Below are 27,892 nucleotides of genomic sequence, written 5' to 3'. Positions count from 1 at the left end.
TTTCCTCCTCACCAGAAAGGGAGCGGATGTGAGAGATTTGGAGCAGCTGGAGGCCGGCCAGTGTCCAGAAGCAGGATAGTGGCATTCTTGTGGCCCTGTGCCAGAGGTAATAAACTCTCAGCAGGGCTCCTTCCTTCCCTGAGATCTATGGACTGTGCTAGAATGCTTGGGAACCAAGCTATTGAGCTTGCATTGGACTGAACTGTATGGACTTTCCAGCCCAGGTCTCCAGTAGCTTCAGGGACTCTGCCTTTTGCTTTGCTGCACAAGGTAAACGCTCTCAGATTTCCAACTGTTCAGTGGTAGCACTTCTGTATCACACTTGAGATAATTTGATGACACATTTATTAATGTTCATAAGACTGGATGCACGGAAGATGACTACCACATAAGCACAGAGGCAAAAGCTTGAAGGTTCAAAGCAAATGAGTTTGACAGTTCCTGAATTCTGCCACTGCCCTACTGGGAAGAACACAGTGACTGTCCTCAGACTGGTCAGTGTAATGAGTGCTACCTTTGGGTTTCACACATTTGTCTTATGTCTGGCCTGAGGATAACATCAAGCATAAAAATCAAGACCAAGTAAAGATGAGAGTTGTAACACCAGAGTACAAAGCGATGCCTGGTGGAATTTAATCTGGGTTTCAAATTAAAGCTCACTGGAGTGAAATATCTGAGGAAGGCTCTCTGCAGGCAAATTCATAAGCAGCATGTGTGCTACAGGCAGGAATCATAACAGTAGACAACCTCCTGAAAATCTTTGTATATGGTGTAGAAACCGCTGCTTTTTACATTTAAAATTACCACAGGAGTTAACACATAGAAAAAGGAAAGGTGGAAGGAACTGTGACATTGTGAATGTTTAATTAATGACAATTGCCAGAAAAGCTCTTCTTTCACCAATAACAAATGGATGTCTATGGCAGTTATTTCTCATTTTAAATACCTAATCTGATATTACATTTCAGCTCAAAGGACTAAATGAGAAAAGATGCTGTAATCTAATAATACCACAATCCAGGTGACATCTGTACTAGGCAGAATACTGTTGTTATTCTGCTGTCTAGCTGCTGTTGCTCAAAATGATGAAGCAGCAAAATTACATTTTCCCATTATTATTTCCAGACACTCTCTGGCAATGGTTTGTTGACTCTAATAAAGCTTCAGACAAAGCTGTCAGCAGAGGAAATGGCAGAAGGGGAGCAAGGAACAGCCTCCACAAAAAATACATGAATCTCAAGTCTCAGTGATAGGTTGTGCATTTTATGATAAAATTTAATGTGTGTGTTTCAGAATCTATCATAAAACTGCAGCTGAATGCTAGAGAGGATAAATGTATTCTATCAAGTCACGGTGCTTAAGACTTTGACAAACATAAACATATTATGAAGGATTAAAGAGTCAGAAGCCTTACCTGCTATAGTGTTGAGGAACATCAAGTATTCAAAGTTAGATATCTCCCGTCTCTGCCAGCGCTGAGTCATGTTAGAGGATTTATAAAGCTGTCGAGGAGTGGCCAGAGAGATTCTCCTAGGAAATACATTTAAAGAATTATGTTTTTAAGAATCTCATTAAATGTTAAGATGTAGGGCAATGTTATTAGTGTGATTAATTTCATATTCTCTCAGATGCTTTTTTATTTCATTTAATGAAGTCAAGAAGGCAGTATTACCCTTATTTGAAAAATTACTAAAATTAAGATCTGTATTTTATTTTATCAGTACTAGAGCACTGTAATAATTTAGAATAATATATTTTGGGTTTTATTTTATTCTGAGTCTGGTTAAAAGACTGGAAGTAAAAGAAAATGCAGACCTCCTGGTGCCTGGCTTGCCCAGCAGGAAGAAAAGAATATAATTTCCCCATTTCAAAAGGATGCATTGAGATAAGTTCATGAAGGTGAGTGAGTGACAAAGTGCCATATATTTCCAGTGCTTGGGTTAAAGATATTCATTCCACAATTCATGCACCTCCTCCATGGTCAGCTACCCATGACTCCTTCCTATAACCCAGTAAGATTCAAGTTTTCTACTTCTAGCCTTGTTTCTAGAAGAAATAAGGTTTATTCAGTCATCTGTCCACATATTGTGAGCATTTGCCCATCTCTCCATAATACTTAGTTTCCATACATTTTCTAAAACTTAGAAAAAAACAAACCAACATACCAAGTAAGAGAAAAGCAGAAAATTTCAGTTCTTCTGTATTCAATTTGCCAACATCACAATAATCAAATACTGTACACCAAGTTCTAAATTACCCATAGTATATGCTGTCCCTGGCTAGTAAAATTTAGGAGGCTTGATTCAATCTAGACTAATGAATTAAGGAAAAAATCTGCAACAAGTAGAAGTAGCCTCACTGGTCACTACTCATTTTTAGAGAAAATAATCCTTGCTGAAAAAAGACAAGGAAAATCTTGAGAAGGAGAAAAGATTCATCTCCTCACATACTTTTTCAATACAGAAACTTAAATCTTATCAATAGCTCAAAATAGAGAAAGTTAAAACAAAAAGACTCCCTAATCTGTAGCTTGTTCATTAATTTAAAGAATGTATCTAGTATTTATATAGCTTGCTAAGAGTAAATAGGGACACTCAATGCTTCAGCTTTCAACTGCAAACTAAACACACTAAGTGTATTATTTCTAGACTCTTAACAGTATTTTCATAAAGTAATATATAAAATGTCAAATTGGACAGTGATTACAAGAATGTGGGCCATCTACTTCTAAAGACATATGTACATACTCCTGTACATACTCCTACACGTACACTAAAACCTATTTCTGGAGAAAGGATGAGTATTAGTATGTAACTGGAGCTTACAGTTATCACAATTATATGTCTAAATTGTCAACGTGTAGGTTGCCAATGTCTGCCATACTTAGGTTTACAAATTGGGCATACAAAAATGACCATGCAAGTGCAAGCACATTCTTCTTTTGTTTTTTTTTTTTTTTTTAATATCTGTTTTTACCAGTCTTGCCAGCTTGGCTAACCTTATTTCATGGTAGACTCTAGGATGTCCATGGTATACAAGTAAACAGGAGATAGTAATTTTTTTTTTTAAGTTCTTCCTATTATGCTTCTTCAAAACAATTTATCTAAAGAATTATCTGAATGTAATCATACTTTATATTGCATCTTATAACAATTACCTTTACAGTGGAACTCTCAAAGATTTATTGTTCCCAGTAAACTATGACTAATACTACACAGAAATTAAATAACAGAAAAAAAAAACCCCTAAGAGATCATAAAATTTACACAGCACTCTGTCACAGATTTTCTGTTTCTCCCATGACAAAATAACATTTAGGCATCACTACAGCTTAGTAGTTGCTTTTAGACTTTACCTACAATCTCCCAGTGAGGCTTGAAAATCTATAAACTGTCAATTGTTGGACTTTGCATTTGAATGCCTGACTTAGGCGAACTCCACACAAAATCAAAATATACTACAGCAGCTCCTTATTTCCTCTGTATTTAAAGTGTCTGAAAGATTCACAGTTATTTCAGCAGAGACTTGAAAACATTATGCACAATAAATTGGTTCCACACCTGCTTGTTTCAGTTAACACAGGAAGACCCACTGTGTTGTGTTTTGCTAAATCCATCCAACTTTGATCAAAACATTTCTCTCCTTCAATATGCCATCATCAATATGAAGACGCACAAATGAATGTGCTTCCTTTGCTTCTAGAGACCTGTGAAACACCTACTCAAACTGTAAACTGCAGAAGACCCTCTGATGTACAATGGGATGATCCCACTTTTGAAGTTTTATATCTTTTAAATATGTTTAGAAAACACTTCATTGGCATTTTGTGGATGGAAGGGATGTTATCTATTCTGTATGTGGGGCACGATCAACCCTACTTCACAATCACTTTTAGTTTACTTAGATACAATCCAATCTCGTACAAAGAATCTTTATCTTGTCAATAAACCCTGTAGCACCTATGTAGTTTCATGTTGTGTGGCTTCTGTTAATAAAAAAAATCACTGGCTTCTGACAAGACACTTATCAATATTTACTTTTAATCAAAGCTCTAAAAAGGGTTTTATGCTTTGATGACATCAAATCTTAATTTTTCTACCCCTTTCTGTTCCCAAAATCCAACCTCTGCAACCAGCTATACTGAGATCTAGAAATCCACCAACAAGGTAGTGATGTGGAACAGTGAGTTGATGTTGAATATAGTTACCATACCAGCCAAAATATGTTTTCTTTCAGCAAAACCGGCAGCATTTGTATTTCTTAGCTTTAACAAATGGAGCCATTGTTTTACCTAATATATTAATATCCCACAGAATTTCAGTAGAAGGAGTGATGAAGTATTGTGGCATTATTACTTAAGTGGCCTAGAAATTAAAACTTATATTAAAACTTATATTAAAAAACAGCGTTGTTCACCAATTAAGGAAAGGTATAAAATCAAGAAGGCTCACAGGGTGGATACAGCTGCTGCTGCTATGTGAGGAATTCACAAAACAGCAATTCCCTGCAAATACCATGGAGTGTGGAGTAGAGTGGAGGCTCTGTGGTCAGACTCTGTGATGATACACGGGAATGAGATGGTCCTCTAGAGTTGATAAGCAGCACTTTTGGTAGCCTGAGCCAATGGTCTGTCGAATCTTGACAAAATGTTTTCCTAGTGAGAACTTGGTTCATTTTAATATCATTTTAATACTAAAAGACACCTCCATCCCAAAGGCTACCTGCCTCCAAGGTGCAATCACTCCTTCTCAAGAAGGAGTCTGTGCCCTGAATTGTTTGTAAGCTATACCTTTAAACGAAGGCAAGAGAATTTTACACCAATTGTAACGAAGGTATTTATGACTAAAGTCACTCAAACTCCACCTTGAAGGTAAAAAAAGGTATAAAAGGGTTAAAGAAAAGTGGGGTACTGGGGAGACGATACCATCACAAACAAGTCAGAGAAGCTCCCTTGCAAACTGTCTCTGACTCCTGGAATCAGCCGACGGACTGAGCCTCTCTTCCTCCCCCCACTTGGGACGCCTTATGTGAGACTTAAACTAAGTACTTCTGCGGGAAACTTAGAAATCTCTATAGAGAACGACTCTTTAACTATCTATAGCCGGGCTGTACTTTGTAACTTCATGCTCTGTATTGTTTATATATCTATTTTTTATACACGCTTTCTTTTGCAGACAGTCGCTATCACCGGCAATCCATAAGAACCTGTATATCTGTTGCATGAATAAAACGGCACTGTTTAAGTAGCCAGTCATCACAGTTTCTCAATGAATGCGACCAGACCCTGGAGTGTGGCTGTGCTAGTTCATGAGCATATCTGGACTGAAGGTGCAGTCCACTGTCAGTGAATCCAGAGTCGTGATAATTCACAGGAGGTGAACGCGCCTGGACTGGTCATGGCAAATTGGGCATCACTCAGAATTTAAACCTAGCCGCACCTAACCTCCCACCTCAGTGAGGAGAGTTAGAACGCAAAGGGGTTTATTTTCTGCCAAATCACTCTGTCTCCTTTTAATGAAACAAGTATTATATTTTTCCAACCAAACACCTGTATCAGTTGATGATCTTTTACCAGTTCTTTGGTCTCTGCTTACAAAATCATCAGGCAGCTCACAGTTGCTTTCTAAACTGTGATGCTACTCCTGTTAAAAATCGATCAGTAAATTACACCTGAGCAGTTAGAACCCTCTAACCTGAGGGTTTACTCTACCTATGTAGAATCATATGGAACTGCAGAAATAAGTTAAATAAAGGGCACACTACTGTCTGTCCAGTTGTATCGTATGGCAAGGTCATAAGGAAACTACAATCAATGTGACATGTTTCAGGAACAGTGGAAATGCATTAATCAAAGGCAGATGAATTTGATTATTCAATCAGACTGAACTCTTCAATGTGGAACTAATTTTAAGGACATAATTACTTCTTTGTAACATTAAGCACAGGCTTGAATGCTTTGTTGAATCAAAGACAGGCTGTTGGGAAGGGTAGCAAAGAAGCAAACTGGAGCCATGCTCAGGACAGCAGGTCTGTAACAGTCTTGAGACGAGATATCAGTTCACCTGCTTCTAATCCTTTTTGCCATTAGAAAGTCACAGACATTGCTTTTTCATTCTCTTTCCTTCCAACTTTGTTTATCACAGGATTTCTCCATGAAAACAATAACACACTTAAAGTCCACGTACCACATTAAAAGTAATTTACTCCTTCAGAATTCTGCTATCATCAACACAATTATTTATGATAATGTAATGATTGTAATTCTTTATGATAATGTAATTAACTTTAGATGAAATGTTTATCAGAGTATTATCAGAAAGGAAATATTATAAGAAGAAAATGAATGCACTACAATCAGAAATGTCTGCTTTTAAATTACAGCTTAATCTGGAAAATTGGTCATATAAAAGGGAAATATTTTACTTCTTTTGGTTACTCAGTATAATTTGTCCCTATGCTAGTTATACAGTTAAGCATAATTTAAAAAAATAACATTCTAGAGCTAACATATGCATAGGAAGGGAAATCAGATTCTAACAAATATGAACAAAATATTGGTTACAGAGCAGATATAGAACCAGTTACTCCACTGCAATCCTACTGAAGATAGAAAAAAAAGGAAAAACCGTAATTACAAGGTCTTTATTGTGCATAAATCATACCATGATTACAAAAAACAAGAAAGAAAAACAACTTCACTACCATATGCCTCATTTATTCTGAAGGCTAGCAAGCCCATTTTGATTCAATTTGAACTTTAATCAAAAAGGTATGGAAATAACTGCATATAATTTTGAAGCTGAAACTTTTCTAAATAATTATATACCAACCAACTTTTTCAGACAATTATGCACTGAATAATGCAAAAAGGATATGAATTTCAAAAGTAAAAAATGTCACTGTAAATATGAAATTCCGATTGAGAAATTTACATTTTGTTTGTTCTAGAACATGTGGCCATTTTTACTTCAGAAAAGAATACTATTACTTTCCATTTAGAGACAGCACTTGGTTTAATTTCAGTATTTGGAAGAGCAATGCAAATATTAATGACACATCTTCCAAAGAAGTGCCCCAACTTTCCCTTGATCTCAGTGAAAACTTGAGAAATTTGGCAGTTTGCCTAAGAACTTCAACACATTCAAGAGATCAAGCCTTAGGCTTGAGTCTTGAGCTTATGACAGGGAATGATGTTCAGCTGGGAATGAAATAGTTCTCCAGTCCTACATATGCTTTGACACTTCAGAGTATTTCCACATTCTGCACTGGGATAAAACAAGGACAATATGAAGCTTTAGTTTGAAGCAACTGACTTAAAGAAAGACACATCCCAGACATTACACTGATGATTAAGTCATTTGCTTTAAGTCAAGTAAATTTAAATGGAGATCTGAAACCAAAATACAATATTTTGTGAATTTTGTGCTGTTTCCTCATTCTCTTTTATTTGTTTATTCTTCTTTCATTTTTACCAAAAATCAACCCTGAACATAAACATTTTTCATCAAACACCCTCAAAACCAAGTTTAGGTTTGAATAGACAAATGTCTAAATAACGCCAAAAATTGGAAACAGTAATTTTTCCCCCCACATCTCAGTGAAGCACACAGGACCATCATCTTACCCATCACTGAAATATGAATACTTCTGTAGTATAGGATCTGACAATGCCACCCTTATTTACGACCACAGGCTGATTTTATATTGGTGTTCATAAGATAATAAAAACTGTACTTATCCACAGTATGTGAAAAATCTCTAAAACTGAACCTTAGTTGATCTTTTCCAAAAAATGTATCCTCCTTAACCTTGGAAACAGAAGAATAATGCATTATACTAAGGAATAGAAGAAATTTGGAAATGGTAAAATAGCCACTACACTGATGAATAATGGAGCAAATCCCTCCCACATTCATATAAAAGTCAAGTGAAAACATCTACCTATAAAAATAATTGTCATTTATCAAACGCAAAATCCTGTCCATGTTCTGAATAACAATCACAGTAAAGATGAACATTTGTCTAGATATGTATAGAACCTGACACTGAAGAAATAAAGTATAAGTTTTTTCTGGTCCTTCACTGGAAAGTACTTATTTCCTGCAATTAAAAGGAAAATCTAACTTAGAATGTTCTTACTTCTACTCCGTAATAACAGGGCATATAGTAAGTAAAAACTATTATTTCTCAAACTAACCTTAAGAAAGAGAAAATGTAGTTTCATAACAGGAGTAATGACTTCATATTGATATGTTTAAAAATATCATTCCTATAATATATTAAAAACAAAACATACAAACTATTTTGATTAAATTACCTGGCTTGCGGTAAACCATAGCTGGTTCCTACCCCAACACGTGGCAAGCTGTACACAACTTTTTTCACCGTTGCTTGGTCAGGAAAATTAAACATAACAGAAGCTAAATGAAGAAGAGAAAATATAAAGTAGTAAACCATCTGCAGATATCTGTTTTTCCACCTGCATATATTTTTTAAATGTTCTTTGTTTTATATTTGGGAAGAGAGTAATTTCCACTTTTCCTGGGGGTGCAACTTATAAAAAATACTCTTGGCATATTTTATACTTGTGTATCACTAGCTGGTTAACATTTTGACACTAACTGCCCCATTCTGCATAAGACCTGAGTGAGTTGTACCTCAAAGGAACCACAGCTTGCCAGTAACCCATATAACCTCTTACCAGGCTGGGAATCTGTTCAGTAGTTGGCATGGCATTTGGTCTTCTAATTGGTGCATTAAAAAACACAGGACCATAAATTAATTTCCTCTCCAAATTGAAATAAAATCTTACACGAGAGCTCCTCAGTCTGCAAAACAACTGACACACCTCACCAACCATTCAGCTTTGATGCAGAAAACTGAGTGGATCTATTTATCAATTTAGTTCTTTTTACTTTAGGTCAGTTTGCAATTAGAAAAGGAAATATCCTTTTAGATATTTTACTAAAATATACACAGAACAGGGAGGAGAGGGGCAAGACCATAGAAAATGTATGTTTCCTATCAAACATTTGAAGAATTAACCAATTGCAATGATCTGTTTCTATAAATAAATCTCAGTGCTGCACAGAAAGCAGTGAGATTAATTTATGTGATTGATCTTAATATGAAATGTAATGAATACATGCAAGAGTAAGCATTATTGAACACAGACATAAGCACTTTATCAAAGGAAGCACGGACTTAATAAATAACACACCAAATAACTACTAGTATGTTTTTATGAAACAAAAGAGATAAAAAATACATACTTCTGTTTGCCATAAACACTTCCAATGCTGTGTTCTGCAGAAGATAGCGTCTTGAAAAAACAGCCCGAATCTCACTGAACATCCATTTTCCATGAAGGCCTTCTGTATAGGCAAGCACCTTTGAAGAAAATCAGAGTGACAGTTATTACCAGGAGTTTTTGATTAAAATATAGCATAAGAACATAGTAAATTTTACCCATCAATAAAGTAGGTTAAGAGTATCTCTTTAACACATGAAAAATGTGAGTTAAAACATGAACTTAAATGAGGTTTTTTTAATGCAATGAAGTATAGCTGTTGGAAGAATATCAGTAAGCACCGTAACCTGATACTCCTAAGATCTGTTTCTCATGAGTCATGTCAACTTATTTTCCTAAAAAAAACCAAACCAGACTCTACAAACAAGCACAGGGTAATGGATGCAGTTGTAATTATGCTTAGCTGCATTGTCTTCCAGCAGTGGGCATGACACAGTTATCAGTTATGTATCACATAACAGCTTTACTTCTGAGGCTATACTGTGCAAAATACTATAACTTGCTACTCACGTTCACTTCAGTGTCATAAATTGAAATCTTCTTAATTCCATTAATAAACACAGAAATCAATCAGTATGTTGAGACAATACTTTTTCTAAAGTTACATGTACCTAATATCACACACCATGAACAAAATTTAACAATCTGCATTTTTGTATTTTAAAATTAATGTGAACATTTTTTAAAACAAAATAGTTTAAAATTAGCATCGCTTTTCCAATTTGTCAGTTTTTCAATTGAAGATATTAATCTGAGACTAGCTATTAATTTGTAAATAATCTTTTTCATTCCTATTTCACTGATTTGGATGTTCAGGAAAACAGACAAAAAAAGACAAATTAGGTTTTAGCTTTATTAACCTATCTCATCTGTGAATTATCATTCCAGCAGTATCATGCACTGTAGAACAATCCTTTTCCAATCCTTTTCATCAGCTGACAAGCTGCCTTCATTTTTCTACCTCTGCCCAGGTGGGCTCTTCCTATATCTGAGACTCTGACACTTCATCCTATGAGAAGTCAGTCATCTGGGATGAGGACCACGCCCTCACTACATCCAATTGCATTTCTCAGGCTCTGTAGGCTGTGCCTTTCCCTAGGATGCAGATACTAAAGGTGCTACAGCCTTGGTGAAAAAAACACAGTGAACATCTTCGCTGAAGGGAAATACAAAAAAGAAAGTTTCGACAGGAGAAACTGAATTTCTCTGTTCTCCATTAGATCCACAGAAACTCTAGGTATGTCAGCTTGCAGTAGTTTATTCACTCAGTTGAGGTCTTTGCTTTCTGTGATCATGACCTCCCCCAACTTCTGAATAGGTAAATGTTAGAGAGACCATATGGTGCTGCTGTCAACGATCTTTCATGCTTGAGGTAGTGTAAATTGTATTCCTTCAGTTTTTTCACTGAGGTAGCTTCAAGTTTCTCCATAAATGAAAAAGTTAATTTAAGTTTGTACTTGACATTACAAGAGCTTCATGGATTTTTTGTTAATTTGTTCTCCAAAACATTTTATCATAACCATGATAAATCTATTTTAGAGACGATGGTAACAACAATACAAATGTGTCTCAGCACATTGAAGAATGTTCAAATGTTAATTCTGTCCTTCATGGAAACTGGAGAGAGGAACACACTGAGCCTCCTGTACTATCTATATGAGAAGTTATAGACCAAACTTAGAGCAGTGCTGTGGCTGGTGGCAATGTTTCATTCACCTCAGCTCTCCACGCTAACCAAACACAGATGTGAAGAAGGGGAGGGGTTTGATTTCTTTCATGGTCCCTCAGACAAACGTAAGAGACTATAAGCTCTCTCCATTGAGTCACAGGCCAGCGTGGAATTACTACCTCATTTGCTAAATTAATGTTAAAAATCTGCACCTCATTTTTACTTTGAACTCTCTTAACTTCACCTTCTAGCTACAAGATCTTATGACACCTTTGTCTGTGAGGTTACAGAATCATCTAGTATCAGATAACTTTCCTTGTGTTGGTAATTACACACAGTGATCCAGTTACTGCTCAGCTTTCTCTTTAATAAAATAAATAAATAACATTTTCCTTCAGTCTTTCATTGACACTGGATGCTAGGATGCAGCTGGTATGGCGTACATGAAATTCAGATGGTTAAGAACAGACTGGAGATTTTAGTATTCTCCTTCTCTGCCATTATCTAATCTGTAATTTTTGTAAATGCAGTTTCTTAAAATACAGAGAGGAAATAGAGAGGAAAACACTCAAGTTTTAAAAGCTAAAAGATGAGAACAGTCTCCCAGAGAGAGGAGATTGAAATATATAGCTGTATCCAGATTATGGCAGCCAGCAGATTTGCCAAAGAATAAGTTCCTTGACAAAACACCATGCTTCAGGAATTCACTCTTAGTTTCAAAAATGTTTCTAGCTGTCCTATGTTTTTCCTAAAGAAAAATGTTCAACATCCTATGTATTACAATTCTGCCGTTCTATGATTTTGTGATTCTGTATGAGGTTCAACACACAAGGCCAAATGCTGGGTCCTGCACTTGAAACTCAACAATCCCAGGCAATGCCATGCATGGGCTTGGGGAAGAGTGATAGGAAAGGATAGGAAATCAGAGGAAAGGATGGAGTCTGTAATTCAATTCCTGTCTTCAATTACACTCTTCTTAACTGTCTATTAGTCCGACAAATATCAGATTATCATGTCAATATCAAATCATCCCAATTATTTCAGAATTTCTGTTGTATTGTTTTCCTGTTCAAGACATACTACTCATTTTTGTCATTCTCCATAGCATTCATCTAATACCATTTTCAAGCGATGCACTGAATCTTCCATTATTACATACAGTTTACAGCGGAAATTAGAGATATTGCTGCAGGATTCCTTCATGCTGCTGTTACAAGAGCCAAAACAAAGCAATCTCATTTTTGTGAATTTGACTATTTTAAATGTTTTCTTTCTTCCAGGATGATTTTTAGCATTTCACTTTCTCATATCACATGAATGAAGGCGTGGCTATTTTGCATTTTTTGGAGACTGCACGTATTGTACATTTAGTTATTAACAGAAACATAGAAATAATCACTTTGTCCAACAAAAGATGCTGAAATTATATTATGTAGTTTTCTGAAGCCAAAGTTGTCATATTTTTATTTAAAGTCAGTACTGAGAGATATGGTTTAGTTTCGTGATGTGCTTGGCATTGTTAGGTTAGTGGTTGGACTCGATTATTATAAAGGTCTTTTTCAACTGTAATGATTCTATGTTTCTATGATTCACTCATTATCTTGATAGCTTTATGATTTTTATTTTTTTTCCTAGAAAGAGTTGTGAAGACTTCTTATTCTAGGTATGTCTTAATGGTTGAGATTCCATGAGTAAGAATGGAATTCTAGGTAAGTCTCAAATAAGTTGTTTCTATTAAAGCAAAAAACAGCTACCCAACTAACAATGTCTACATTTGAACAGCACTTTTTTCATTTTTAATATAATTGTTTGGTTTAAAGCTCATTTCTTGTAAAACCCTTCCACTTATTCAGAAAGATGAGTACGTTTTAAAGACAGTAATGAGTCCATTGCCAGACAATAGAAGAAGAATAAAATTTGCCAGCATGAATAGCATGCTGTAAGATGAAGCTGTCACTCTAACAGAGGAATAAGAAGTCTCTAAATCTCAAGGTTCTGTGATATGGAAAAATATGTATTGGTGATGCTTACTTAGACTGGCATAGTAAAGCAGCTTGGAATGTTTAGATGGAAAGTTCTACAGAAGTGGAACCATTATTGAAGTGCTTTCCTACATGGCTCAAACATGAAGGTTTCATTGTTTTAATTTCTCATATAATAAAAACCTACCCTATTTTCAATTAAGAGTCACTACATTTTTAATCAGAAACTACTTCAGTAATTATTGAACTATTGATATTGTTAATAAAAAGCTGGATTTTTTAAGTACTCCATTAACAAGAAGACCAGAAATACTATTTTCCATTCTGCTTCAATCCTTGATAGATGGATTTCCACAGAAGAATGCTCTTTCATCCTGGTAGCCCAGTCCAAAGCAATGCTTCAACATTTATTTGATTCAAAAGTTTGGAGACATATGCTTAAAAGCATTGTACTGTATGTTCATTGTCTTCCCCTCCAGCAGCTCAATAACTCCAATATTTTTTCCAGTTCTCCCTATTTGCCAGTGTTTTTAGTGTTATGAATTATGGGTCCAGTGCTGCAATTTTCACCAAACACAGCATGCCTTCCTCAACACTGGCAATTATAGCTACAGGTATTTTATTGATGCACTAACTATGCATTGTACCTTTTTTGTTCTTTTTTTTTTTTTTTCATTTTTTAACTAAGCTTGCAGAGTTGTGCTTCTTCCAATACAAAATAAACCCTTGTCTTCACCATATACAATGGTCCTTTAGTTTGAATATGATTTTTGGTTTGGGTTTCATTCTTTATTCACCATCCCAAACTTTTGGAAGACAAATTACCTGCGAGAGCCAACTATGAGTCTATCTCGTATGTCTCAACCTTGAACAAAAGACACGAAGAAGAAACCTCGGTTTGTTTTAGTTGCAATCATTACACCTATGTTATCAAAATGAACAAAAGTAACATAGCCTTAGCGTTCAACATTTCCAGATCAGGAACTTGCATATAGTTACTCATTAAAGACTTTTCTATGAATGCAGTTGCCAAGAACAGAAACTCTCTGAAGCTGCCTCATCCATCCTTGTCAAATGAATATTTAATATTTCCTAAGGTCGAGAAAGTGTATTTTTAACAAGGAATTTTTTTTTGTAAACTTAACATAAAATATATATTTTTGTTAGTCTGACATTATCCTCCTGAAAAATAACCAAACACAGTTCTGATAGGCATGAACGATCCAAAAGGTTCTGCTTCGGTCTTTTGCCTCTCTGTTGTCTGGTGGAAACTGTATCTCTTGCTTTCTATATAAAGTGAGATGTGGTCCACAATGAAAAATCTAAAATCTAAATTTGTGGTCACCTCATCTCTTTTTTTAATGTAAGCAGGCAGAAATTGGGGTAGGGAAAAGCCAAGGAAAGGTAGAAAAAAGATTATCACTGTGAGAAAAGCTACTACTCTTTACAGCTGTATTTGAAATTGCAAGAAATAGTATGCTTCAGTCACAAAGTATCAATTGCTTTCATATTAACCATTTCATAACAGCCTAGTAAACATAAAATTTGTGAAACTTATCCAGTGCATTCCCTATATCACTGTATTACAGAATGCTTAAAAAGTTGCAATCTCAGCACTTAAGACATCTGTCAATAAAACACAAGGTACTTCACAAAACCAAATCACAGTTAATAGATATATCATCAGTGAGCTGTCTAGAGCCAGCTACAGAAGTGTGCTTATGCACCTGACCCAGGTACACAATGGGTATTCACAAAATAGTTTGGCATCACTTTATGCTTTTAGAGGTTAGAAATGTTCATAAAACACATGAAAAGGATTACTGAAAAACATTCTCTCCAGTCAGGGATTCAGATTTGCCTTTTCAAGTATTCACTTGCATCACCATTTGCGTCAAGGTAAATGTGAAATTCTGAATGCAGCTCTTCACAGGTTAAAAAAAAAGAAAAATGGTTCCTCTGCACATACAGCATACTTGCTTCTCCAGAACCATCTAATAACATAGACCTTAGTACAAGTATGTGGCAGATTGCATGATTGCTTCATATATTCTAAATACAGATTGAAATGACAGACATAATTGGCATGGAACCAGACTCGACAAGAGTTCATGAAATACCATATTGAGTAAGCATTATTTAAGTTTAAAATGTTTGATGAAGTACTGAAGATGATCAATTTTCAGATTTAGCAGGAAAAATATCCATACACTGTAACATGGGGTACATAATTTCAAGATAGATAAACGCGTAAAGGGAATGTATTTATTAAGAAATCTCAAAACCAGGTAACTTCAAATAATGAAACACCTTGTACTTTGCTTTTCTGAAATGAGAAACTGAGAATGTAAATAGTCAAGAGGACACTTCAAAATAATTTAAGATTTTAGTGTTTCATTGACTTATTAGGTTTGTATACATTTAAGCCAATTTAAGAACATTCTCTCTGCCTCAATTCCCACAGTCCCATAAGAGAAAACAGTTCTAAAGTACCATGTTATCTTTTTTTTTTGCACATTTTGCTGTAGTAAAAGGCTCTTAATTTCTCTTTACGTTGAAGCCTCCTTACTCCTTCCTTATAACATGTTTCTGCATAAACTATATCTTTATTAGCAAGTCTTAAAAGCTTTCCTCCAAGTAGCTCTTGTGATATTAAGCTCTGCAAAATGAGCTGAGTATTATGTGCTATTATAATTTCTCCATTCACATCAGTTTTTAAAATCTTTTTGTACTTTTTTTTAATAAATATTGGCACTCTTGCTTCATTTTTCTTCTCCTCTTCAGGGATCTAAAAAAATGCAGATTTTTTTTTTTGTGGCTTTGGGGTTTACTTCCTTGCCAAATTTTGTCAGCTTATACATCTACATCCAATGGGGTTTTTTAAGTTTTCAAGAGGCCTCTTTTCCTGAAACAGAATATGAGGTTTTGTTCACCTCAATCTTTTCTAAATTTGATCTCTTTGGTCAGCATAGAGCTTCAGTATCCATTAAAACAATGCCTACTCATCTGAAAGTAACTGGTGCTCTTATTCCCACAGTTATTTACAGTCATCTGAAACATTACTTGAAGTTGGCCCATTTTCAGGCCATTTCCTCTTTTCCATTGGTAAAATGGTTTTTTATGTTAGGAATTTGTGCTTGTTTTACTTCAAAACTGAATTCCAAGAATTATTGTTTTAAGCAGAGGTTTCAACCGATTTAAGGATTCTAAAAGCAGGAATAAAGCTGAAGGTTCTGGCTGGGACAACAGCACACGTGGAGAGGCAGAAGACAAATATATTCTAGCACCATAGAAAGCCATGTTAGAGCACACCCCAGTTCAAAACACAGAGGATGAAGAAACAAATACTGGAGCAAAATCCAAAGTAGAGAAGCTCAATTAGTTCTAGTTAAGCGACAGGACTGAAGCAGATTGTGCTTGCTGTCTCACAAGGTTTAAGATGACTCTGGGTTGACTTTGGGAACAAGGAGATGTCAGACTCAAATCTAGTGGGAAATCTGAACAGTGTTATTGTTTCTATTCTTATTCTGCATCTCATGTTTAGAGGTTAATCCAAACAGGTGAGTGCTACTTGCATTCAAACTGCTCTGAGGCATTCCTGCCCTAGCACCACACTCAGTGAAATGCAATCTTTTTTTTTTCAGTTAGAATTGTACTAATCACATTTACAGTTGAGTGGACAAGCCCAAAAAACCATAATATTTATATATAATCTCAGCAAAAACATAGACTTTTTTTTCAGGATTAAAAATGGGAGACCTTGTTTTTCTGAGCTGGTTCATTCTGGACCTCCTCAGCAAAAGTAAAGCAACAGAAAAAAAGAACCTGTAATAATCACAAATCCAGGGACAAGACAGTGTTGATAAATTCTTGGAACTTGAAACCAAAGTGCATATTTATTCACTAAATAGTTACTTGACAGAAGAATGCAGTTTTATTAAATCTGAAATCTTGGTGGATTTGACAGAGTCTGTGAGAGTAATAGCTGAGAAAAGTTGCAGGACTAGATTCAAACACCAGTATGAAAACAAACAAGTTCTCTGTTTTATAAAGTGAGAGGCTGGGATAGGCACTCAGATTCGATTCCCTTCTATCTCAAAGGTCTGTGAACCCGAATGACACTCTTCCTCAACAGTGCTATCTGCTCCACTTAACTGCTGTTTTCCCAGTGAGAAGGTAGCAGCTGGATGATTGCTTATCACTGGTTCAGGATGGACTGTGCATGAGTGAGTTGCATCAGCAGTCTCAGTTGTGTGCTGTCCCAAGGAAAGCCAGTGGCAAGCAGCACCTGGCAAGCTCCTACAACCAAACAATAGAAAGAGAAACTCCCTGACTCCTCTCATGTTTCTGCAGGGATTGCAAAGCAAGCATTTCTCCCTGGCCAGAATATGCCAAAGTACAAGGCAATCTGCTCCATTCAAACACAGGAAAGAAGTGAAACAAGATTCCTTGGTTTTCATGTTAGTGTGCTGACCATCCAGGTATTGGAAAGGACTAGAAGAAATACATGTTCTTCTACATTCTAAACATGTATGTTCAGATTTTTATCTTCCCTTTTTTCTATAGTAGCTAGCAACAGGACAAGGGGTAAGGGGATGAAGCTGGAACACAAAAAGTTCCACTTAAATATAAGAAAAAACTATTTCACTGTGAGGGTGAGGGAGCAGTGGAACAGGCTGTTGAAGGAGTTGTGGAGGCTCCTTCCTTGGAGGTCTTCAAGATCTGCCTGGACATGTTCCTATGCAACATGATCTAGGTGAACCTGCTTCTGCAGGAGGGTTAGACTAGATGATCTCTAAAAGTCCCTTCCAACCCCTACCATTCTATGATATCACTTCTCATAAGGTGCTCACTTCCTCGCATGTATTAGTTTTTTTCTTGCACTACTGATAAGTGACTCAATCCAGTTTTAGGATTCACCAAAAGCAAAAAAATGTAGGAATAGTTTGAAGAATAACAAATGTATGGTATCCACAAGCATGTGATATGTTCTTTCACGGGAAGAATGCTATCATAAAATCCTCAGAGTTTTCCCTTTTTTTATTGTTTTTTAAGAACTTGCACACTGATATATTTATTTAAAAGCACAATGTAATAAAAAATGTGTAAAGACTCAAATGTACCATGATTCAAATCCTTAACATTACAATAACTGGACTTGGTCTTAAGAGTTTTGTTAAACATTAACCATTTCCTACCAAATGACAGGTAGAATGATAGGTTTATGTTCGTCTTTTTATAGATGTGAACTCAATGTCATACAGAAGATATATGTGAGTGTCTAGGATTTTAACAGTTTTGCATTTGATTTATTCAGTGCAGAATGCATATATCTAAGATCTACAAATGCAATTACAAGACTAAATATCTTTCTACTATGGAGCTTTTTGTTAGTTTCTGTTCCTAATATCTCTTCCTGTATAAGACTACAAACCAGTAATACTTTTTTGTTAACTTCATATACAAAAGCTATTTTATTAATCCTGAAATTTGGGACTATAGTTGGAGTAATTTTTACTGTTAAAAATAATTTTTTAAGCAAAAATAAACATATGGATTTATAAAGTGACACATATCACATGTCCACAACATCCCCAACATCCCTAAACTTTTTGTTACAGACACACATAATCCTCAAGAAATTAAAAATTCTACAGCTGCCATATTTTCAGCTGTGTCTAGAAGTGTTGGGTCTGGAACACTAGTGACTCCTGTGAGTCAGTTTGCTTCATGTTGGAATTTAGAGCAGCTTCAGGACTAATCTACATTATGTCAACTTTTAATGTCCCCAAAGAATAAATACAGTGTATTAACCCACTTAAAATGAGTTTCTTCTGCACTGCTGGAGGAGACAAGGAATTAAAGAATTAGGAAAAACAATCTACACCTCCAACAGCAATCAATATTCTACTCCACTTTCTAATATTATAAATGGAACATTATCTCACATTACGAAGTCTGTACAAGGAAAGAATAGCGATGTTTCTTCTGAGAATATTGACTTCTAGTGCTTGCAAACTGCCTGTTGTAACTAAAAAAATCATTTAATTAGTTTGCATTTCATTAGATTTATTTTGCATTAATATTACAGAAGTACTTATGCATTCTAAATTTCCTTTAAAGAACTTTTTTTAATCAGATGCAGCAATTAAGCACTGCAAAATAAGTCTGAACTGCTGAAATTAACAAGTATTAAATGTAAACTGCAAACAGAAACTCCATAAATAATTTTTCTGTTTATTTCAATAACTGGCGATACATTTACACAATACTTTTAGTGTGTGCAGTCTGAACATTTTATGTATGCTTTCACTTAGTCATGTATCAACTTGTTTAATTTGAACACTGTAAAGGTCAAAATGATAGATAAGTAAAACTTTTGGAAGGTCTACTACTGTACAAAAAATCCTCATAAAAACTAGGAGGAATACTCAGTCTACTAAGCTATCAAAAAATGGATTATGGGGCCCAGCTATAGCATATAGTCTTCTGATGTCTGCAATAGCTAGGAAAAGAAGTGTTATAGCAGGATTAATATACAGTTCCCTCCTCTTTGGATTTCCAGCCAACTGGAAGGCAAACCTGTATGTCATAAATCTGGGCATACTCATAAGCTTTCCTGTGGTGAACTCTAGCTTCCCAGTATGAAATTACTGCAACACCTGTCAGCACATAGAGATACTTTGTGTGAATGTGCCTCTGTTTTCAAGCTGCTCCGCCACAGAAAGTATTTAGATTTTATGGACTTCTGGGTACTATGCAACTATGAAAAAGCATGCCAGTTCTAGTCAAAGAGGGTTTCCTCATAAAGCTTCAATTAATTTATTCTTAACATTTGTTTGGTTTTTAGAAATTATTAATAAAATGGCATTTGCCTCAAGTTTTACAATTATATTTGCTATTATTACATTTGAAAAAGACAACTATCCAAATTCTCCTGTTAATCTAGACTTTTACCTTTCTTTTATGTGGGTAACAGGCTAATTGCTTTAGTAGAAAGCAAATCCTATATAACTTGCAGAGACAGATTACTGCCTGCACTATAATTGGTTCCATTTCTACTGCCATTAAGTCCAGATCTGATGCATATCATATTCCTGCTAAAGAAAAGAAGCATCCTATGTAATAGTCTCTCTCTTACAGACTGAATTTTGCAAGATGCATCTTTTCTTTGCAGTTGATTATCCCAACTTCTGCTGTTTGGCGTAGAAGCTGAGAGCACTGAGTATCCAGAAAGACAGCTCAGCATCTTACTTTTCTTTCATTGAAAGGCAAGAAAGTCGGATACAAAGAGACAAAACAAATGAAAAAAAAGGAAAGGATGGGAAAATTAAAAGTGAGGAACATTAATCATGTTAAAATATGTCTTAGCTCTCTAATATGCAATGTTGTCTAATGTATATTGAAATATTGAAAGATATATGGTGATCCTCAGTTTTGTTTTATTATTATGAAGTTCTTTTACTTTTTTAACTGTTTTGTACATATACTTATTTTTGGAAAAAAAACCAAAATGGTACACAACGATTATATGGTTTAATTACATGAAGCAATTACAAGAGATTTTAACTCAACAGTTCAAAAGTTTACAATTCTCACCTTCTAGTCTACTCACTGTGCAAAACCAAGGGTAATTGTTATTGTAATTGCTATATGACTGTTTTTCACTATTAAGCGTGAAACAAAAAAAACCCAAAACACTGAAAGAGCCATTGGACACGTACCTATAGCAAGAACCTAGTTTTGTTAGTAAGGGAGTCTAAAATGAAATATTTGCGTATCTTCATTTATATTAAAGAGATTTAAAGATGAAATCAAGCTAAAAGAAGTCCCCACTCAACTTTTTAGCGCAAGGATGGGTTTACTTTCAGAGCAGTATTAGAAAATCCAACACATGCCATTTGACTGTTGCAAACTAATCCTTACTCTGCTTCTATCTCTTTCTATGAACTGCAATGCAAGGTCCAATAGACAGTCTCAGATGTGTCTCAGGTCCAGTACATGCTTTTCAAACTTAATCAAGGGAATATAGAAATATATATAAAAAGATGAAAGTGTCTTTGCCTTTATATGTATTGAGAAAAAAAAAAGCAGCAAAAAGCTGGGGGGAAAAAAGTGAGATGTTTCATAGGGGAAGGTTAAGTCTGATGCTAATGCTTATTTAAAATGGTGACAGTCTGGAGTAGTGAAGCCTTGCTGGGCTGCTTTAATTTCTCCCTGGAATAGCTCTCTCCCAACCTTCGGCAGCACATCAAAGTCTCTGGAGCTCAATTAAAATTGGATTATATTGAAATGCTCTATCTATGGAACTGTGTGCTCACTAACACTTTTCTTTCAGTAATACTCCAGATGACAGTTGCCCATCCCAATTTAAACAGTTGTCATAGAGACCATGAACTAAAGCAGCAGTAACTAACAATACAAAGGAAAGGTAAGTGGTAGGATTTCTGTGAATGAAGGGCTCGGTTTCCAGCCGCAGTGCTCACACTGCAAGCAGCTAAATGCAGAAAACATAAAAGGCTGTAATGCTCTCTGCACTCTTAAGCAGAAGGGCAAAGTAAGTGAAATAGTAATCATTTCCCTTTTTTTCCCAGTAGCTACAGAAGTGTTTTACACACTAGCATGTTGTAGCTACCTAAAACGTCCGGAATCAAGCAACACTCCCTAAGAAAAACAACAGGTAACCCAGGAGTCAAGCTAAAATCACCAGTCCATAAATTAAAAGAGTCAATAGGTACTTTATGACTGCAATAGAAAAAATAAGATATTAAGTGTCGGGTATTTTTTCCTTTTCAAATATATTTTAAAGTCAATTCTTTAACTATAAACAATGTAAAAATCCTTTGTCTTTATGATACAAATCTAAGTCAGTAAGAAACTCAGTCTGAATACATTAACATTGTGACATTCAATGTGCCACAGGCTTTCAAATAATTTAATTATGGGTTTTAACTGTTTTATGATCTATAGCCATGTAGATTTTTAATGTACTGCATCAAAGCCTGACAATGCCACTGGAAAATTCTGGCAGCTTCCAAAAAACAAAAATAACATAAACAAGCTTACATTTCTGGCAGCACCAGACAACAGTGTATTTAACAGTGTAGATTGTTAGTAATGATACTATTTTCTCATGTAGATGGCATGTTTCTGGCACTATAAAACTCTTAACCTTTCTTGTAATTGGCTTATTGAGAGTCCCAAGGTTGTTTTTTGTGCCATTGGGCTGATCACCATGGAAATGAACACTTATTGCTGTATCACTGTAGTGCTCTATTTTTCTTCCAAGCCCTCTGCAAGCATCCTCCCTGCTCTCCTGGGAAGGTAGCGTTAGGATATTGAAGCAGCAACAAGGCAGAGTGCAAAGAGCACAGGCCAAAGGGGAAGAAAACAAAAATGTGTCAGAAAATCTAAAAACCGCACAGATCAAAATTTGTCAAAACAAGGCCTTGGTTTAAACCAACAAGAAGGGCCCCTACAGCCCGAGCCTTGACAAAGCGTGGCCTCTTTTTTTTTTTTCACTTTATTATTATTTTTTTTTTTTTTTAGCCCAGCTGTAGAAAACACCATCTAATGAACCTGTCTGGGGCTGCTGTCCCCATCCTGTCAGGCATGTCAGGAGATGACAAGCACTGGGGACAGGCCGCCGCCAGTCACAGACAGGCCTGCCAGCTGGAGAGTTCAGCCCCAATCTAATCACACCACCAGAAAATAACTTTCACGCTTGCAGCCTGACAGGATGGGCTCAAGGAAAAGAAAAAGAAAAAATAAAAGAAAAATATTAGGATAGAAACAATGCTTTTTGTTTCAGTTACATACCTTGGCGGTGACACATACGTTTAAAAGCTACTAGCACTTCATGCTGGTTTCCATTAATGGAACTGTTTGTGTCTTTCGTTTACCAAAAAGAAGACCAATAAAAATATTAATGCCAGCACTTACAGAAGGAGTGAATATGAGTCAGTATTTGTGTTCTTTGGATATGCTGTCACTACATATATTGCTATGTGTACACATTCATTTCCAACATACATAAAAATACAAAAATATCTGCAATGTGGAGCAACACTTATAAAAACATATGACTAATAGTAAGCATTTTTATTGTTTCAGAGAAGCTAGGTTCATTGAATATTGTATCACTCATTGCCACCACCCTAGGATTTGTACTATCATTTGGACAAACTGGCAAAGTACTAATGGTGGGGCTGTTTACGCTTCTGAAATGGAAACTAATATTCATACCTAAGAATAACTTTTTTTTTTTTTTTTTTTAAGAATTAGAGCCCATGGCTTCAACATAGGTAGGTCTTTCCTATTTACACAGAGACTAGGGACAAACAAAAAGAAAATTTTGAACATGTATCTTCAAAGGAGTATACTATAAAGGCAGTAGTATACTGGTAAGCATCCTGTCTTTCCCATTAAAAAATTGCCAATGTAGATCTCTGCTCCAGAAATTTAATAATCAAAAACTGCTAACATAGATCTCTGCTTCCAAAATTTAATGTCAGCAAATTCATATAGAGAGGCAGAAAATTATTTTCTAAAAAATAAAAAAACTAATTCCCCCAACAAGCATTAAACCAAATTATTAGATCTAGACACAAACAAAATCATTTAATACACATTCAACTAAAATGAAAACTAAGTGTACTCTATCTATTCCTATATGTAAACCAAAGTATATTTCTCTTGTAGTGTATGTAGCTTAATATGTACATCTTAGTAAACAAATTGCCTTATTTGAAAGGCAAGCGGGATGGAAAATGACTGGTTCATGTAGTACTTAGTAACTACTTTAGGAAGGAATTATGAATGAGTGTGGGTCCACCTAATCCCTATAAAATAATAAAAAATGAAGATTTGTTATTGCATCCTGCCATTCATTCACTCTCTGCTGACATTACAGATGTCAGAAAGTCCGTTTAAAAGCTTGCTATCTCTATTCATCTTTGTTTCTGGCATGAAACACAGACTATAATAATCTTGTCAAGACCACATTTAGACACTAATTCATGACCCTCAGCTACAATTTAGAGAAAATTCATACATAACTCTTTTAAAACAAACTATGACCCCAGATGGAAGGGTAGTATCTAGATTCAGCTGCCAAATATACACTGACTAAAACCGTGGCCACCCTGATATTTCTATATCAATGAGATGATCCAAACCAGTAAGATGTTTCTCTTTTTTTTTTTAAAAAAAAAAAAAAAAAAACCAAAACCAAAAACTAATCAGATTGGTTTTGTCCATTTGGAGATATTAGGTATTCAATATCACATCACCTTACTTTCCTGGAAAGAGAGAAGGAATCCTCTCTTTCACAATTTAAAGACTATGACTACAGCTGTGAAAAAGAAAAAGGAAGCTGGAATTGGATTCAGTCACCACTGCCAATGCCAGAAAGAAGTGATGATCCTCAACCTTCCAGTAAAGTCTGAAACGCCCCAATCAGGAATTCAGCCTGCAAAACTTGTGCAAGAGGATAATAAAGTGGAGCTGGCCATTACTCAAAATTTATCTGTAGACTTGAAAGAGCAAACTTAAACAGAAGTGGATTATTCAGTACATACAAATAGAAACATCTTCTGTGAGCTGGTCTAGATAGAAATCATAGAATGGTAGGGGCTGGAAGGGACCTCTAAAAATCATATAGTTCAATCTCCCTGCTCAAGTATGTCTGCCTAGATTGGGTCACACAGCAAGGTGTCCAGGCAAGTTTTGAAAACCTCCAGTAAAGGAGTCTTCTCCACACTCTCCCTGAGCAGCCTGTGCCAGGGGTCTCTCACCCTTATAGGAAAGAAGTTTTTCCTTAAATTTAAGTGGAACTTTTTGTGTTCCAGCTTTTGCCCTATCACCGTAGTCCTACCACTGGACACTACACAAAAAAGTACTGTCCCAACCTCCTGACATACACCTTTTAAATACTTGTAAATAGTAATGAGGTCCCCCCTCAGTCTCCTCTTCTCCAGGCTGAACAGCCCCAGATCCTGCCATAGTCTTTCCTTATAAGAAAGACGGTCCAGATGCTTCAGAAAGATGACTCCTTGCATTTCTGCAAGGAATCTAGGTATAAATGGAAACATACTTCAACCTACAATCCCCTAACTTTCCTTGAAATCTGAAAAATGGGACAGTTGAAGCAAGTGCTGTCACAAAACCTGCTAATATTTTGATACACGAGCTATTTAGATTGCAATAACACTTTAGAAAGCATGAAATAAGAAACCTGTTGAAGGTGGGTTTTTTTCTTGGGTTTGTTTTTTTTTTTTAGGAATTCTGTTTTGACTAATTTGATAATGAGAATGGATAAAAATGTGCTTATTATTTGAAACATAAAGATATGCCATACTGGTCATGATGGCAGTAAACTAGCTGCCCAGCTCTGCCTCTCAAAGGCATAGATTGGCATGATGAATGATACTGATACACTTCCTACCTCCTATATTTGGTATCTTTATATGACTAGTTACAGATTGATTAAATGTCTTATCTTTATTAATACAGGAATATACACAGGTTATACTACACATTGACCACAGAAAAGCAGTCAACTCCTGTTGATTTAAGATGGGGAAACATCTAATATCACACATCAGTTGGGTCATGAAGTGGTACATACTAGAGCATCCATCTGAAATGCCAGAAATTTCTGCTAGACAGAAAGCAATTACTAAATTTGCAATTTTCTCTGAACATTAGCATTACCAACTTTGTTAATAATCAAAGGTATCACATAAATTTAAAAGCCTCCAATTGGAAAAAAAAAAAAAAAAAAAAGGACTGGTTCTGTTTGAAAACTGGTAAAAATAAATTTCAAAAAACACAAAGCCACTGATTTGAAACAATGTTTCTACTTTTTTTTTCTCACAGACAGTATCTTTCTCAAAATCACCATGTACTGTTTTATCATTAGATTATAGACTGCTGCTTTATGGTGGAATTATTTAATTTATTTCATTCATGTTGAAGCAGAGAGCTCTGGCCTCTTGACCCCAATTTTCACTTAAAGACACAAATTTCTTTTTTGCAAACTAACTCAATTTTTCTCCTGTCAACCTTTAGCCTCACTTTAAAATATTAACCTTTTTCCTATCATGATAAGCATCCAACTTTCTTCTATCCAAATTTAATGTTAATCACCATATCTTATGATACTGTTATGCTTGCTGCCTCTATCGAGCACACAAAAGTAATTTAAATCTATACATCATGTTGGAATGTAGCAGCCCTTGAGCACATTTGTGGATGCCAAAAACGCACAATCCCCTTTAAAAAAGACTGTTTTGAGCATTTTCATTTCTTTCAATTTTTTTTCTGCAATACATTGGCTAAAATATGTGTTTTTCCTTTGAAAGCAGAACAAGAAACTGAGACAAGGTTGAGGATACACATCCAAAAGAGAGAGTAAAATTGCCACAAATGCTTGCCTGTCTTTTCTGCCAAAAATCATTAGGCACAATGAAGATATAGCAGAATTAGGGAGAGGAAGTAAATTGAATTGGGGCATTTTTTTTCCCTACATTTATTTTGACGTTATCCCACCAAATTAATTGAATGAGCTATATCAGTATTGCTGACAGAAGAATCCATTTTATAGAAATTACTATAAATAATTTAAAACTTTTAACACCACAGAAAACAGACAAAAGAAATTTTTACACCATCTCCCTAGAAGCAGCATCCAAATAAGTTACATTAGATATTATAAATATTAATGCTGATTTTGACTTGTTCGTAAAAAACATTGACTACTCTAAACAGCTGCTGCTTTTGGAAGTGTGAAGTAGAAGCTGGAAGGACTTCAGAGCATGCAAATTTGTTTTTAAACACACGTTCCCACCATCAGGAACCTATAGAGTGACCTTACTTGCTTTTCCCATGGAAGAGTGTTTCACCCATGTTTGCTGAGAAGAAACACCTATTTGCTTCAGGAGCAGGACAAGATGTGTACATTTCTCCTTCCTGGTATTAACCATCATTATTAAAAGTCCTCATAATTAATTCAAAAGATTGCAAAATAAATAAAAAAAGCCACAAGAATTTGTGCAATATCTCGATGAATGAAAACAGTGATCCTCTCTTCAGCCATTTCAGTATTCCAATGAAACTGTACAATATTTACATGAGTTTCCCACATCATTACATTATACCATGTTTAACATGGGGAATAAGATAGTCAAGTTATATTTGAAAAAACAAAAACCTAGTGAGAGCATTTTTCTTGGAAGAGTTGTTTTTTTTTTTTTTTTTAAATCCCTTGGTTGCCATTGGAACAGCTTTCTCTAACAGCAGGAAAACTTTGGGTATTTTTAATATTTATGAAAAAACATAAAACTTTTACAATGGAAAATGTCAACTAGTTCTATAAAAATGCAAACACTTTAAATAGTTTTTGTCATTTTATAGTGGAATGAATCAACAAATAGGATTTTTCAAACTTATTAAATACTTAGAGTGAGGTAACATTCAGTTTGCTCCTGCTGGGATCTTTATTCAAGATACTGAGCAAAATATTCCTATTTTTTAATTGGTGTACACCAAATAACGTCAGGAAGTAAAATTTTCCTGCCTCAGTACAGTCAGACTAAATAGATCTCAACCAAAAAGTAAAACAATCCAAGACCTATTTTACATGAAAACATCACTTTATATAAAGAGAAAATACTGTTTATGGGTAATCGCTGTTCCAGATGTGTCAGGCTCTGACAATAACTAGCTCATCTGTCCACTAGGGGGCAAGGAGGTGGAAAATTAAAACATTCAATTGAAACATCACATATTTCCACAAATATTTCAAGTAAAATTTCTGACAGTATAAACAATAACATAATAGGAACACGAAGTTAGCTGGAACTTGTATTCATCAACTATCTGAGTTTTCCTCCATGACAAATGACTCTGTTTGGAAGAGGATAGCAGTAT

General features: G+C 35.3%; 1 protein-coding gene across 15 annotated transcripts in view; it reads right to left on the bottom strand.

The window, feature by feature from the left end:
* The window catches only part of NBEA (neurobeachin), a 499,798-nt gene that overhangs the window by 95,563 nt on the left and 376,343 nt on the right, over window positions 1-27,892 (bottom strand). For all 15 annotated transcript variants that reach the window (XR_009818508.1, XM_061993741.1, XM_061993751.1 and 12 more), the window contains 3 exons: window positions 9,273-9,390; window positions 8,318-8,420; window positions 1,415-1,530 (listed from right to left, as the gene is read on the bottom strand). Coding sequence is in view for 14 of the 15 variants with exons in the window: in XM_061993741.1 (XP_061849725.1) it covers window positions 1,415-1,530; window positions 8,318-8,420; window positions 9,273-9,390 (337 nt within the window). In the remaining variant the exon portion in view is untranslated. The remainder of the gene's footprint in view (window positions 1-1,414; window positions 1,531-8,317; window positions 8,421-9,272; window positions 9,391-27,892) is intronic.

The sequence above is a fragment of the Colius striatus genome, chromosome 1 (assembly GCF_028858725.1).
Source record: "Colius striatus isolate bColStr4 chromosome 1, bColStr4.1.hap1, whole genome shotgun sequence".
In the NCBI taxonomy this organism is placed as follows: Eukaryota; Metazoa; Chordata; class Aves; order Coliiformes; family Coliidae; genus Colius; species Colius striatus.
The sequence above is the reverse complement of the archived record's forward strand: the minus strand, read 5'-3'. Positions and strand labels throughout refer to the sequence as shown.